At 40.6% G+C, this 15331-nt stretch overlaps 2 protein-coding genes across 7 annotated transcripts in view; both read right to left on the bottom strand.

Moving 5' to 3' along the window:
- The window catches only part of cep89 (centrosomal protein 89), a 67859-nt gene extending 56994 nt beyond the window's left edge, over window positions 1-10865 (bottom strand). For 3 of the 4 annotated variants that reach the window (XM_030048173.1, XM_030048175.1, XM_030048176.1), the window contains exons 1-11: window positions 10585-10865; window positions 9825-9931; window positions 8689-8820; window positions 8317-8518; window positions 7040-7097; window positions 4750-4854; window positions 3991-4044; window positions 2958-3224; window positions 2009-2151; window positions 1746-1796; window positions 715-798 (exon numbers count right to left, since the gene is read on the bottom strand). In XM_030048173.1, the coding sequence (XP_029904033.1) occupies window positions 715-798; window positions 1746-1796; window positions 2009-2151; window positions 2958-3224; window positions 3991-4044; window positions 4750-4854; window positions 7040-7097; window positions 8317-8518; window positions 8689-8820; window positions 9825-9931; window positions 10585-10626 (1245 nt within the window). In that variant the 5' untranslated portion in view covers window positions 10627-10865. The remainder of the gene's footprint in view (window positions 1-714; window positions 799-1745; window positions 1797-2008; window positions 2152-2957; window positions 3225-3990; window positions 4045-4749; window positions 4855-7039; window positions 7098-8316; window positions 8519-8688; window positions 8821-9824; window positions 9932-10584) is intronic. The other variant, XM_030048174.1, reaches the window with a different exon arrangement.
- A 1207-nt stretch (window positions 10866-12072) lies between these two features.
- rhpn2 (rhophilin, Rho GTPase binding protein 2) overlaps window positions 12073-15331 on the bottom strand; it is a 44975-nt gene continuing 41716 nt past the window's right edge. For all 3 annotated transcript variants that reach the window (XM_030044668.1, XM_030044660.1, XM_030044674.1), the window contains exon 15: window positions 12073-15155. In XM_030044668.1, coding sequence (XP_029900528.1) covers window positions 14889-15155 — 267 coding nt within the window. In that variant the 3' untranslated portion in view covers window positions 12073-14888. The remainder of the gene's footprint in view (window positions 15156-15331) is intronic.

Genomic DNA, 15331 nt, shown 5'->3' with positions numbered 1-15331 from the left:
AATTGTTGTGCAACACAATGACACGCCACACTTGGAGCAGCTTTTATAGACTATGTTTGTTGGATTAGGACACACTGAAGTTAACTGTGCTAACTGTCACACTCCTGTCCATACACTGCACCTGGCAGACCATTGGGTCTGCAGTGACCATATTTCAACTGCCATTCAAAGACGAGAAGAAATCCCTCATCAAAGCACTTTTACCTAAAGAAAAAAGCTGTTCCAAAAAGCTGTTCCTGGTGGCAGCAGAGAGACCTGCTGCCACCAGAGTGGAGGTAATATTATTAAATGTAAATGTCTAGCTCTGTAGGGATCCTTTCCATAATGTTGACAGACACTTATAATAACAATCTTAGCCTGTCAGTGGCAAAAACAAGCACTTGTGCCCCATGTGATCACATTGCAGCCGGCTGAGGTATTCTAGCTCAATATTGGACCAATTTAAAAAATATTATGTCCCTATCAGTCATTTGGACCCCAAAAGGTGGAAAAATAAGGTCCAGGTTGAAAAATACCAGAATTATTCTTTAATGAAGACCAGAAGACCATTTCATGCACTGCCTTAGAAATTGCACATTAAATGCTCTAACTGGCTGTTAGCTGCCTGTTTCTCTGTCCTAACAGCCCATATAATATTCCCATGGGGAATCATTCTACTCCACGGATGATTTAGTGGATAGTAAGAACACACAAACACACACACACTATCTTTACCTCAACAGCCTGCAGAAGAGCATCCTTCTCATTCATCCTGTCTTCATAGGCCAGCAGCAGAGGAGACAAATATTTCATGTCCAGCTAAAAAAGGGCAAAAGGCATGATTTCAAGTTGGCCTCAACATCACAACAATCATCATGCCCATGTGTGGCTAATTCAAATCAGGACCAGTTTTTTAGTTTAGCTACCATGGCAGGTAAATCTGAGAATTCAGAAGCCATTTACTAGCTAACTACATTTTTAGAATAGGATTGGAAGACAAATGATCGTTGGTTACCTGACAGAGGCTGCTCAAATATAGTATAAGTCACATTTAGCTGGTGGTCATGACAAAGTGTTTTAATAAGACTTGGAAATGTGTGTAAATCAAGCTGTGGCGCAGATAAAGCCCTCAAAAGAGCTCTGTACAAATAGCCCCCATCACCATTAACTGCAAACTGAATGCTTCAGCCTTTGTAATTGGATTGTTGTCTGATTTGAGATTCAAGGACGGAGAAACCCTATATCCACCCAATATAGAAACCCAATATCCATGTCTTGCAACAATGAAAAGTTATGGTATATAAATGCATTCGTTTTTGCATTCCCATGTTTTTTATGTTGTGGAAATTTCACTTCTCACTGACCTGATGTTGAAACTACAGGTGGCATTGCATCAGTAAAGTTTACTAATTATTCTACAATCATGGCTACATTGTGCAGTGAACATATTGGTCAAATCCTACTGATTACTGAATCCAAACCAGATATAATGGCAGTGAACAACAACAAACAGGAGATAGAGAAAAGGTCATGAGGTCACCAAAATCAATAAGGTTGATAGTCTAGGGCCCATGAATCTGCACAGCAAATCTGAGAAGTTTTGAATAAAGGATATTCGCCTTATCACAATTTTACAGTTGGTATGGTGGTGGACATTGAGAATCCACAATATCCCCAAAACCATCATTTCAGGGAGATAGCTAAACTATTAACCAGCTATACTGTGTAAAAATACTGTAACATTAAATCCATATTAAAATACTGACGAGCCAGGGAGGAGGTGGTCCAGTCATTGGTAGGCTATTGATTCTGGAGCTCTGGAAAAGAGTGGGAGAGAGAGAGAGAGAGAGAGAGAGAGAGAGAGAGAGAGAGAGAGAGAGAGAGAGAGAGAGAGAGATACATTCATCCCGTCATCCATCCATAGTTAGATGGAGGGATGGATGGATCATGCAGTTTTAATTAGCCAGGTCCGGGTTTTGAAATGGAATCATATTGTTTAAACTCAAGAATGTGTAATAGTCTGCCAAACCTCTTGTTTGGACAGTGGTCTGAACTTGGCCTGGTAGCGGCTCAGCTCCACATTCAGACGGTGAACTGTCAATTTCAGGGCATCATTTTCGTCCACTAGCTTCTGCATTTGTTGCCTTTGAGTCTGTGTCTCTGCCTGGACATCTGCAGGGAAAAGCAAAAATTAGAGCAAACTCTGATTCCTAGATCAGCAAAAATGACAGATATCCTTAGTTTTTTGTGTATTATATCATCACATGAATCCTTTGTTTGTTTGTTGCCTGGCTGCTGGTCAGAAGACATCACTTCCCATGACTATTTGTTATTATTTTTTTATACTTTATATAGACTAAATGATAATCTAATCTAAAAAAAAAAATGTCAATAGATTAACAAGATTAGACTGACAATGAAAATAACCATTCGTTGTGGCCCACAATAATCACGAAACCACAGGGCAATGGGTAACTATGGAAATTTCTGGAAGAGGTGAAGCATTAAATATATTCTGTTGATAATATTGAAATGAGATGCAGATAATTGAAAACAGGATGACCTAGAGGTTAATGAGTTCATCCTCCAACACATATTCCATGCCTATGTGGCTGTGCATTGCTAAAGGGTCTTTCAGCAAGGCACTTAACTCTGACAGGCCCTGTAACCTAAGCAGAGCAAGCAAAACAGAATTTACATTTTGTTGATTTTTATTCTGTCTTTTATTCACTTTCATCTCTCATTCCTTCCTCCCCTTCCTCCTTCTGAGCTGCTTTGGAGCTTGAGATCCACATCGTGCTGCTTCTCTCCAGCTCCTCTCTTTCCCTGCCTCCTTCCTCCTCCCCATGCATCTTTCTCTAGTGACTTCCCCTTTCACTTTCTTCCTCTCATTCATCTTTTCCATTCCTCCACCATCCTGCTCCTTTCCCTCATATCCTTAAACCCCCTCCCTGTGTCTCCTTGACGCTCCACTCCACCTGCAGAGTGCCTCCTGCTGGAGGAGGCCTGGTCGTGGCTGAGCTCCTGCTCCAGGCGCTGCAGTCTGTCCTCCAGGAGCCTGCGTTCCTCTGCCAGGCCAGCCTTGTGCTCCATCAGTGCCCGGACCACCTCCTTCTTTACCTCTTTTTGCACCTCCTTGTGGGCCCCTGGGAACAGGTGAGTGGTGGGTTGGTCTGGGCTGGCAGGGTGGGTGGGGTTGTTGCAGGGTTCTTGGTTAGTTGGAGCGAGTGGGTTGGGTGTGGGAGCTGTGGTAGGCAAGTTGGTAGTTTGGTGGTTTGGGTGGTGGAAAGTGCGTAGGTGTGTGGGGGGAGCGGTTAAGGTACAGTGAGAGTTGGGTAGAAAGAAAAATTTGTAATGACATTACATACTCGAAATACAAAAATGTTTTAATGTATTTTATTACATTACTTAAGAAAAATGTATTCTGATTGGGATTCACATTTAAAGTATAATCCATGATGATGGATGCTCATGATGCTCATTCACATTGTAAATCTCACAGGTGAGGAATTTCAAAGCACCGAAACATTGCATAGATAAAATGTTACAGTGCAGATGGTGTGAGGGACTGTAACCTTTATTTGAAAATTTCTGCAATTCTCCCAGCACCCGTCATTCAGGTGGAGAGCAAAACAGCACAGATATTTTCGTTTTGGCAAACATAAAATGTGATTGAGCATCATGTTGAGTGTGGGCCTGTATGTGTTATATAGATACTGATACAATGCATCTGAGCTGAAGCATTGAAAACGGGCCACATGAGAAGGATGTGAAAATCCTCTACTGTAAATGTGGCTTTAGAAAACCAGCTTTTGCGTGCTAAAGAAAGAAGAAATTTCCAGCACTTCCTGAAAATTGCACTCTTTTTATCGGGCTCAAATGTGGGATATTTAAAAGTAAGTGAAACATAATCAGAATACATTACCGAGTTGGGGTTAGTCCTTAGATTATGTTACTGTTTTGACGAGATAACAGGCAGCTGTAGTGTAATGTATTTTTAAAATAACATACCCAACCCTGCAGTACGAACAGCGTGGCATGGGCCAGGGGAGGGATGAACAGAGGCTGGACAATGCACCAAAATACAGCACACATAGACACACACACACACACACACACACACACACACACACATAGAAAATATGAGAGACCAATTTTAAGTAAACTGATACATATGCTTTTTTTGCAGACTGATATGTATAGCTTAGGCATTGATTACATGGCAGTTTGTTGTCTAGGTACAGTCTGAATCTGTGGACAGAACCAACACACTGTCTACAGCCATCTGATGTTTACTATCAACCCGGCACTGTCTAGTATAATATTTAACTTTCTTGATGAATCCTTAATACATGATCAGTTAACAGCTCAGTCTAGAAAACCTTAAAGGACTTACTAACATAGAACTTATAAACCATTAACATGGAGTAAAACTTTCAGATTTAGTGATTTAGAAAAAAAAAAAAAAGACTAATACCTGAACCAGGCATCCCCAGACTTTACAGCCTGCAAAATGGTGTTGAACAATGTATGCAGGGATGTGGTTTTTGCTGTTGGACTTTGTGTTACATTTCAGTCAATCATATGTTATAATCCAATCAGTATTAACCAGCAACCAGTTTACAGATTTAAAAAGTGTTTAGTGGGGACTTAACTTAAGTTTAAAGGAAGTGGGACTATACAAATCGAGTTATTCACTAACAGAAAGAATACAATATGAGAAAAGGAAAAATCAGATTGACAGCAGGCTATAAAAGAGCCTCCACCTACCTGACACGTCCTCTGTCCAACTCCCAGTGTTCTGCCTGCTCTCTTTCTTCTTCGAGGAGCCATGACGGGCTTTAGGAGAGCGGAGTCTGGCCTCCTCTTTGAAGTCTGAAAGAAGGAACATCGTGCTGTCACTAAATGAGTAGAGGACTATTACAGCAAGCAGCACAGTCTCCTGCTGATTTTATTAAATGAGCCCTTCCACTGCATAATAAACTGCACATGGTGACTGTACACACTACCTGAGATGATCACACCATCAGACATTGATGCCATGCTTTGTTACCACTCTGTGACCACAGCAGCATGGACTTAACATATATACACTACTCACAAAAAGTCAGGGATATTTGGCTTTCGGGTGAAATTTACGGAAAATGTAAAAAGTTCACACTACAGTGATATTATATCATGAAAGCAGGGCATTTAAGTAGAAGCATGCACTGGCGATTTCCTCATCTCAAACAATTTATTGAAACAAAAGCCAACAACAGTGGTGGATATACCACAACAAAAAATGTCAGTGTCTCAATAACTTGTCATGTGCCCTTGAGCATCAATTACAGCTTGACAACGACGTCTCATGCTGTTCACAAGTCGACTTATTGTCTGCTGAGGCATGGCATCCCACTCTTCTTGAAGGGCGGCCCTCAGGACATTGAGGTTCTGGGGTACAGAGCTCCGAGCCTCTACATGGCAACTCAGCTGATCCCATAGGTTTTCTATGGGATTCAGGTCTGAGAAAGTGCAGGCCACTCCATTTGAGGTACCCCAGTCTCCAGCAGCCGTTCCCTAATGATGCGACCTCGATGAGCTGGAGCATTGTCGTCCATGAAGATGAAATTAGGCCTGTGTTGTTCATGCAGGGGCACAATGTCTGGATTAATGATGTTATTCAGGTAGTACGGGCTTATCACTGTACCATTAGGGCAGTTCTGTACTGACTAGACACACCTGCCCACACAGTAACACCACCACCACCAAAGGCTCGTCTGGTGACAACAGTGGCTGATGCATAGCGCTCTCCTTGCCGTCTCCAACATCGATGGAGACGGCAAGAAAACGCGAAACGCGCCGCCCGACCCGAAATCGCGCGTCATCGCGTCTTTGCATTGACTTTTAATGTAAACTTGACACGCGAATTTGCATTATCGCGTCCGGTGTGAACGAACAGCAAATTGTGCAAAAAGTACTGAAACACTGAACAGCTGGACATGTGCATTCAAAAGTTTACAGAAGGTCACATTAAGTTCACCTGTAAAGGTTATAATGCATTTTAGGTTCATCCTGAAATTTCACCCGAAAGCCGAATAGCCGAAGCCGAGTGTGTACATATATGTGTGTATATATATATATATATATATACATATATATATATTCCCTCCAGTGCAGAAATATTTCCATCTTGTATCTTTCCATTCCATCTAGCTCCAACTGCATCTTGTCCTCTGACCAAGTGACGACAACAGCTCGGACTTCAGCCTGTTCTTGTCCATTTGGCTTTCTCAAATGCTCGACAGTTAACAACAAAATGCTTCTAATTCAACATGAATATAAATAAGGCAGCTGCCAGCTCTCGCTGTTAGATGCTTCAGTGACGCAAAAGCCTGTAACCAATCAGTGCAATAGTCCCTCCTCCGTGGTCCTGGTGGTTTTTGTAATTCCCACATGCCAAGCAGGGACCAAAAAACAGCTGGAGCTGCTCCAAAGTTCCTATTTTTTAATGCCAAAGTTTGGTTTGGTACTTTTGCAGAGGAAAATGGCACAATGTGTGTCAGTGAGCAAGGCAGCATCAAGCTGACCGCCAATGTGGACACTGCACAATTTGCACACAATGGATCAGTGACAAGTAACCAACAGCAAAAAAACAAAAGTCTGACCCATTAACACACCAGCATTCAGTTAACTCTTCCTTAACTTTGTGCTCTTAACATAAGTTACTTTCCAAAGAGCTTGTAAGAAAACCATGAGGATATTCACAATTGATGTTGCTGTTTTATTGGACAGTGTAATACGTAAATCATGCATGAATTCTTAGAATGAGCAAAGTTACAGGTCATGTAAAGTGGATTAAGTGCGCTTTTCTAAATAAAACCACATTTGAAGTCTGTTATGTTTGGGTGCAGGTTGATGCTGTTGCTGCCAGATTATGAGCACACTTTTACAGCAGTACACTCTGCCATGCCAGTGTTCACCCATTACCTTACAGGAGGATATCATGTGTTATTACAAGACTCCAACCAGAGCGAGAGAATGGCATGCAGGTGGGATGGACCAATGATAAAAGCACTACCTGGTGAAGGCATTCTTCTATCAGATGGAGACGTCTGGTTCAGCAGGGGCGGACTTGTCTGGAGGAGAGATAGACAGCAGACAGATAGTCAATGACTCATTTCAAACAGATTTCAAAACAGGGCACTGTTTGTGTCTGTTTTCTATTTCTATTTAATGAACAGCAATAAGCAGACTACTGTGCAACAATGAATGAAATTTATTATACTAGCAACATATCAATGTATCATTACTTTGCCTTTGAAAACTTATTTTATCAGAGATGGCTATAATAGACTCAATGCTATGGCACAATTTTGTTTCCCTGAAAAGTATGGACATTTAATGACAGGGCAGTAGTCAGAGATATTCAGCATTTCCACTATCTGCAGTATTCCTGCAATTATCTGAAAAGTTATCCTTCAGCAATCCCCTTTTGCCTTGGCAGAAGAACAGTGTTATTTTTCACTGTTATATTTTGTGTTGCTAATATTTTTGTTTCAGTTTGCTTTTCTTGAATGAAGAAAAAAAAATTGAAATCCATTTCCACCTCTTCCTCCCCACTTCTAGCATACAGTCTTGGGTAGACAATTATTGGCAGCATGTATACTTAATGCCAAAATTATTCATATTCTAGTCTGTTGCTACTGTTGTTTTATCATTTTAGTCTAGTCTATTTTGTCAAGAATTATGTGCTTATCTTCTCTTTCATTTTCCCACTACTGCCTACTCCTTTTTCAACTTAAAAGTCAACAGAGTGAGTTGATTACCACCGTTGCATAATTGGTTAGTCTGGGATTAGTGTTGTCAGGTTTTGTCAAACCTGCTATTGTGAAGAAACCCCGGCTAGGTTAAGACTCTTTTGCCTGTGTTTTAGAAGAACATGTGGCTTACTTACATGTAACATTTCTAATTTTAGGATAAATGAATAGAGAGTCAACAGTGGCCAGAGTTATTTTTCAGTCAGATGACCACAGAGACCCTGCCAATGGCACACACTGGCATCACTGTAACTTTTCTTCAGACACACCATAAAAAACCTTGGGATCTGACACAGTCGTATTAGATGTGTTCATAGATGCAGCTTTGTGATAAGAGGGTCACTTTGAATCCTAAACCAGGTGCAAAAATCTGGACTTGAAAGACAGAGAGCAGTTTTATTCCCTCAACACCCACTCACCTTGCTTCACCTTCATATAACTCCACATTCACTCTCCTCATTCAGATTTTCCCACTTGGTACTTGGAATGGCAACCCTCCAACCCTCCACAATGCTACTGCCTGTCTCTGGAATCTCACCTTTGGTTTTAGGGGCAGTGCATAGATGGGCTCAATAATTGTACACTCCTGACGTCTGTCCAGAGTTTGGTAGACATGCTCCTCTCCCTCCTCTTCCTCGTTGTCCTCCACCTCCTCCTCGTCTTTGTCTTGCAACTCCTCTTCAGATTGGTCAGTGGAGAACAGGTGAGGCTGGCTGGCCAAATCCTCTGACCATCTGTCTCTGCAGAGGGCGAGTATCAAGCATTTGAGAAAAAAAAAAAAGTAGAGGAGAGCTGATCTGAGACAAGCTGCTCTTCTGGGTGTTATTGAAGCTTTTCCCATCAGTCAACACAGCTGGTTGTGATAATCTGAGCAGCAGATTGCTAGAGCAGTTTGCCAGAGATGGTTTACCTGTTGATGTTTAGTTCAGATGTGAAGGACTGTGACTGGTCACTGTCGGAGAAAGACCTAACTCTGACAGGAGGGACAGCAAACGTCTGTCCAGTCAGCGAAGAAGACAAGATGGCTGCTGCTAAGGCCGATCTGAACAAGAAATAAACACTATTTACCACATAATTTCTATTAAAGGAAAACTTTCAGTTGTAGTTAGTTGTTTTCTTCAACTGACATGTACAGTACATTGTGGTAACTGGAGACAGTTGATGTTCAGTTTCCATGAAATGTCTTTTGTTAGCATTGCTTCACATTTGCAGAATGGCTATACTGACATACTGGATGTGCATGTTGCAGGAAGATCCGCCCCTCCTCTGCCTGTGTAATTGTTTTTTTGTTTTTTTTTTACTGTTATTCAGTTATTCTACAGTTACAAAAATCAGACACAAACACACTACTCTCCCAGCCTAATTCACCCAACCGTAACCCTAACACTTAACCGAAGACAATGATTACTATCCAGTCAGGGGTGGTTAGGGCAGGGTATGCACATTCAGTGTGTAAATTTAGTCTCACCCAAGTAAGGGTCACAGCTAGCTGCCAGCCTCCTGCTACACTGGTCCCTTTGTTTTCAAAGTAGAGAAAAAGCAATGCAAACAATACATTTTAGGTGAACAAATTTTAAAAATGTGGAATCCGTTACCCATTATGTGACTCCACTGAAGAGTCACACAAGGGGTCTGCTGAAGAGTCTCTGGTGTAGAAAAGTAAATGTATGATGAGGAATATCAGTGTCGATATCAACTGCACTACAGAGACAAAGACAGCCAATACTTTTACAGAATTAAACTTTTCTATTACATTCCTTTGATGAGTTACAAGAAAATGATGGTATGAAGACAATCTGAAGACACAGAGGATAGTGATACACAGGGTTGGGCGATGCAAATGTAGTTGGGCAACACCACCACCATCAGGCAACAATTTGAGCCACAAGGTAAACTGGTCTGCTCAATGTTTCAATTTACAGTTTGTAGCACAGCGAAACCTGGGAGCACAGCAGAGCCATATGTGGTACAAACTACAGCTCAAGAGGAAACACATCTGGAGGAGGCTGCAGGCTGGAGGTGATGTGACAGGCAGTGAGGGGGTACCTGGGTCTCTCAGGTGAGGGGTCTGGGCTGCGGGGGGGTGGGGTACGAGGCACAGCGGGCTTGGGAGCAATGGAGGCAGCGGGGACCAAACCATGAGCTATATGCCTCTATACAATACCACAAAACAAAACACAGGGCACTGTTAGGGGAGATGTTAGCTTCACATGAACACACACACACACACACACACACACACACACACACACACACACACAAACACACAAACACACAAACACACAAACACACACCAACATACTGTCAACATGCTGCTGACTCCATGATAGTGGGTGGTTGAGGAAGGCTTCAGTCATGAACTTACTGAACAGCTGTCTTGACAATTTATAGAGGGTCAAGTAATAAATTGTGGACATAAAAAAAAAATAATAATAATAAATAAATAAACGTTTTTTTAAGGACTGTTTGGAGAAACTAGCTAGCATGACATGGAAAGCAGGGGAAAATACAGGTAAAATACAGGATCAGCTAGTACAGGATAAACACGGCTCTAAATCATCACTAGGCTAAATAACATTATCATTATGTCACAGTAGGTTTTCAACAGCAAGCAGCACATAAATGCAGGATAAAGGTCCATAAGCTCAGTTGAAGGTGTGTGTTCGTTTGTTCAGCTAACCGAAGTTAACGTATTTTTAGTAATACACCTCAAAGCACCGATGCTACAAATGAGAAAACGTTAACATAAGTGTTTTAAGATAGCTATATAATTGTCTTTACGTTACAAAAAATATATGATACGTACAAACTCTTTGTCTTTGTCCCTTCTGAAGCTGAACTTGAACATGGTGGAAAATATCGAAGTTTTTTGCTTTCGGCTCAAATCTTTTCCGTTTCAGGCGAACAGCTCACAGCTAAACTTGTTTCACAAGCGACGGTTAAAAACTCGTAGTTATAAAAACTCGTCTCTCCATTCTCTATAAATTTAAATTATATACAAATGAAATGACATAGACAATATAACAGAATATATTCTTGTCAACCTGACTTGCTTTGCTATCAGACTTCCATGGTATCCAGACGCTGCTCTGCTATCAGGCGCATCGCTACAAAAGGACTGCTGATTGGCTGAAATTGAAAACAGTAGCCAATCACAGGCGTGTTTGAATTATCCTAGCAACGCCGTTGGTTTTGAGTTTGCTGTCCGACCAGCAGAGGTCGCTGTCGTTCTATTTACTGACGAGCACCAATCACGCAATCAAACCAAGATATTTTTAGCTTTCTTTATGTCTGTATTTGTTTCTTTTTCTTTTTCTTTTTTTTCCTTTTACCTCTGTTCTGCTTTATGGAGAAAATTAGTAACCAGGGATCCAAATAAATCACAGTTCCTCTCTTTTCTCTGATTCCTTTCAAAATTACCATGTCATTAAGTCTCATTTTGTGTTAAATTCTTATTTGTCTTATAATCAGTGAAAAAAATCAACCAATGGGATGCCATAATCTCATTTATTTCTACTGCAGTTTCACTTGTTTCAGGAATTTCCCCCAACACTCAAAGAAACGACACTTAATTCAAGAAAAGCAAGTGGGGGTAAGTGGGATTATCTCATCCTACTGGCACTTTTTTTTTTTTTTACCTTGTTTGAAGAAAAACAAGATTTTATCACAGAATATGAGACTAGACTTGTTGAGAGGGATATTATTTGCAGTGAATGTGATGCTTGTTTGACATCACAGAAAATAAAATGTGCTGCCAAAGCAATGTCAGCGGCAATAGGAATAATATTTAAGATGATTAACAGCTAATAATTGAAAACAAAATCCAGCCTTTTTTCTGTTTCCCTCTTTAATATCCATGCCCAATTCTCAATTAATTTAGTGTTTAGTTTATATAAAAATATGTGATCAAAGCCTTGTCATATTGTTATAATATTTTATTATGTCTTTCTTGGGAAACTTTCTCTGCTCAAAGCATTGAGTGTGCAGTTTCTTAGAAAATAGAGGATAACTTTGGAAACAGGAGCAGCAGCAATAACCATCAGACAAAACAGAGCAACAGAAAACTGAGGGACAACAAGATCACAGTGCTGCACACTTTGTTTAACAAGTGAACTCTGAGGAATGCAGTGAGGAAAAAAAAAAACCAAATGATTACATGCTATGTAATCATGGTTTTAAGGATTACAGTGAACCTGGAACCATTCAAATGGCTCCAGGTTCACTAAAATAGACTTGTTTTTTTGGTCCCAGCTTGAGCAAAATTCAAATCCGAAAACAAAAGAAATCCAACAAATTAGCTTTATTCCCTTGTTTATTGATATTTTAGTTTACACAAGGACACACAACACAAGAAAACAATTATGGAGGCACTGACACCACAGTTATTGTGCAGCAGGAAGCCCAGAGAAGGAAGAAAGGCCACCAGAGAGTATTAGCAGTAGAACAGGTACATCTGCATATAGACAAAGGCATTTAAGATCAATGCACATAGAGGTCTGGTGAGACAGCATGGCCTGTGTGTATAATGTATATATGGAAAAAGAAATAGTTCACACTTGACACATTTAATCATTTACAGCACATTCTTATTATACCTTTATAGTTATTGTGACCTTCATTTAATTTTTTTTTCCTTCATGAAAATGCATAAATGGCACTTAAGTAAACAAGACTTGGTCAGTTTTGTACAGAAAAAGGCTAAGAGTGTTAAATCTTCTTCATGTTACTATTTTTAGGAATAGTAAACAATGCTTTTAAAATCGCCCAATACTGGAAGAAGTATTCCTACATCTGTACTGAAGAGTCCATTAATCCACCTAACTGAAGTTTTAAATGTTAAAACATTTCTACACAGATAAAATCCACCAGCGTACTGGTTCACCAAAGGATGAAACAAGCCTACAGTAAAATACATTCTCAGAACCAACCAAGAAAACTAATGTACAAAAATTCACAACTTCACCATCCACAAACTAGTTCTGAAGCCTACAATTTTTTTTTCGACTTTTTTGTGTTTTATGACATAAATAATTTGATTATCAAATGTGTATAAGAATCTACTTTGTAGATAAAGAGATAGACCAACACTTCAGAGTGTCAGTAAAGTGTAGGATCAAACTGGGTGTGACACAGGTTGGGTAGACTAGCAGAAAACTGACTGTGGCCTTAAATCTAACTCACTATTCAGTGACAGCACTGCAAAAAACAGGTTACCAAGTCATTTAACCTCATATTCAGTGCAAAAAAACTTGTTTTCTATCAAATAAGTGGCAAAATCTGCCAGTGGGAGGACATAATCCCACTTGTTTCCAAAGCAGTTTCACTTCTTTCAGGAATTAATCTGGGAACAAGTATAAATATGTTGAAACAAGGCAGAATAAGGCAGATAATGACACTCGATTAAAGATAGCTATTGAAAGAAGTTGATCGGCATCGGAAACAAGTGGGATTGTCTCACCCCACTGGTCAGTGTTTCTCACTAAAAGAAGATTTTTAACACTAAATATTGGACTAAATAACAAGTTAGGAGGTGAATTTTTGCAGTGATGACGGCAGGTTTCATCCAGGAATGTTGTCGGTCTGGCCACAGTCTTCACCTCTGCAGACAAAACATCCTTCATGAGCAGCAAAATTCACATTAACTGAGACACACAGTCAGCTCTCTTCTCAAAACCGGACAGCAGTGGGTTAGATACTGAGATGAGTCAGAAAAGTTAAAGTGAGTGGTAAACTCCTGGTGTATCAGAGACAGAGGTATTTTAGTTTGTGGTATGCCAAGCAAACCTAAAACACCAATTATTTCCGTTTACGCTGTGTCCCTACATTGTTCGGTCGCCCTGAACAATGTTCTCCAAAGGCTGTGTCACAAATACATAAATGATAATAATACAAAATAAAGATATGAATGTTTTTTTTTTTTTTTTAGCAGCTTACAGCGCATTGCATTCATCAACTCTCCACACACAAATACCGACTCCACAGTAGAAGAATATTTTCCCTCACCGGGCTTTTAACATATTGCAACAACACGGTTTGACACATGTACATATCTACTTAGAAAACAGGTGACTTTTAAGCCTTAAAACTTCAATATCCACTGTTTGCAACAACTACACAGCAAAAAAAATCACCAAGTCATTTAGTCTCATATTCAGTATTAAAATCTTCCTACTTAAAACTTTCTCACTTGTTTCCAAGGTAGTTTCATTTATGTCACTTTTTTTTTCTTGAAACAAATATAAATATGATGAAACAAGGCAGAATAAGGCAGATCAGCCCATTAGCATCAAGAAAATGACTCAATATAATTCAATAATGATTCAACAAAATTCTGGAAACAAGCTGATTAGCACTGGAGAGAAGTGGAATTACCTCATGCCACTGGCAGATTTTTTGTGTACTTGTTTGATAAAATAATAATAATAATAATAATAATAAAACTTCAATTTGAGACTAAATGACTTGGTAAGATGGAGGTTTCTTTTTTGCAATGCACTGTGGCAATGAACAAAATCCCTCACAGATACAGTGTGCAGTGTGCACCTTACTGCACTGCAGCAGATCAGTCCGTTGTGCTGTGCAGTGTGTAGCTCTCAGCGGAACGCACAGCTACCGAGGGGCCGGTCAAACCACTAGACAGCTGACCTCTTGCAGTGGAGTACAAACACACACTAGTGCTGTTTAGACAACTGTGTTTTTGTTCTTCAATACATCTGGAGCTTTTCCTCTCAAGGCCAAAATAACACAGTAAGTAACTCACTACTGATGATCACTGCGGTGTTTTTTTTTTTTTTCTTTTTCTTTTTTCTTTTTTTTGACCCACTGTGAATTTGTATCGTGCTGTACACATACTATGGCAAAGTATGGAGTGACTTCCCACTAGTTTTGTGTATAGTTCAGTTTATGAGGCACCCATGTACCAACACAAGCACCCACACATTTGGTGCAGCCACTTTCCACGGGTGCTGCAGTCGAATGTCATCATGATAACTGTTAACACATGAGCTAAATACACTAAAACCGGAGGGTACCACCGCTGTGCCACTGCAACACTCAGCTCAGTACGGGTACAGCACGGTGCTCGTAGAAGGGAAAGAGCCCGCAGGTGCCTCAGTAGAGGGCGCTGTCATTGTTGTAGGAGCTGGAGCTGGGGAAGGTGGGGCAGGGCTTGCTCCAGGGCAGCGTGCTCGATGCGTCGGCGGTGGGGAGGCTGAGCGTGCTCGCGCTCTTCAGCCTGTTCTTCAGCCCCCAGCTCAGGAACGACGGCTTCTTGGTGACTTTGCGGGACTTGGGGTTCTTGTCGTCGTCGTCGAAGGCCAGGCAGATCATGGAGTAGGTCTTAGGGAGGTTCCCACAAAAGGTGGCACTCTTGGTGGGCTAAACAGAGAGAGCATGAGGGTGATGTTTAGCAGCAAAGAAGCAGATGTGAGAATACATTTGTTTGGTCAAAGAGTAAAGCCGGAAGTAACTTAATTCCTTTTAATCCAACTGTAAGTGTAACTGATTAGCTTCTTTGAGACCTTGCCTTTATTTAAGTCAGAAAAATTGATTTT

The sequence above is a fragment of the Myripristis murdjan genome, chromosome 3, assembly GCF_902150065.1.
Source record: "Myripristis murdjan chromosome 3, fMyrMur1.1, whole genome shotgun sequence".
Taxonomy (NCBI): Eukaryota; Metazoa; Chordata; class Actinopteri; order Holocentriformes; family Holocentridae; genus Myripristis; species Myripristis murdjan.
This window is presented reverse-complemented; position numbering and strand designations above follow the sequence as displayed.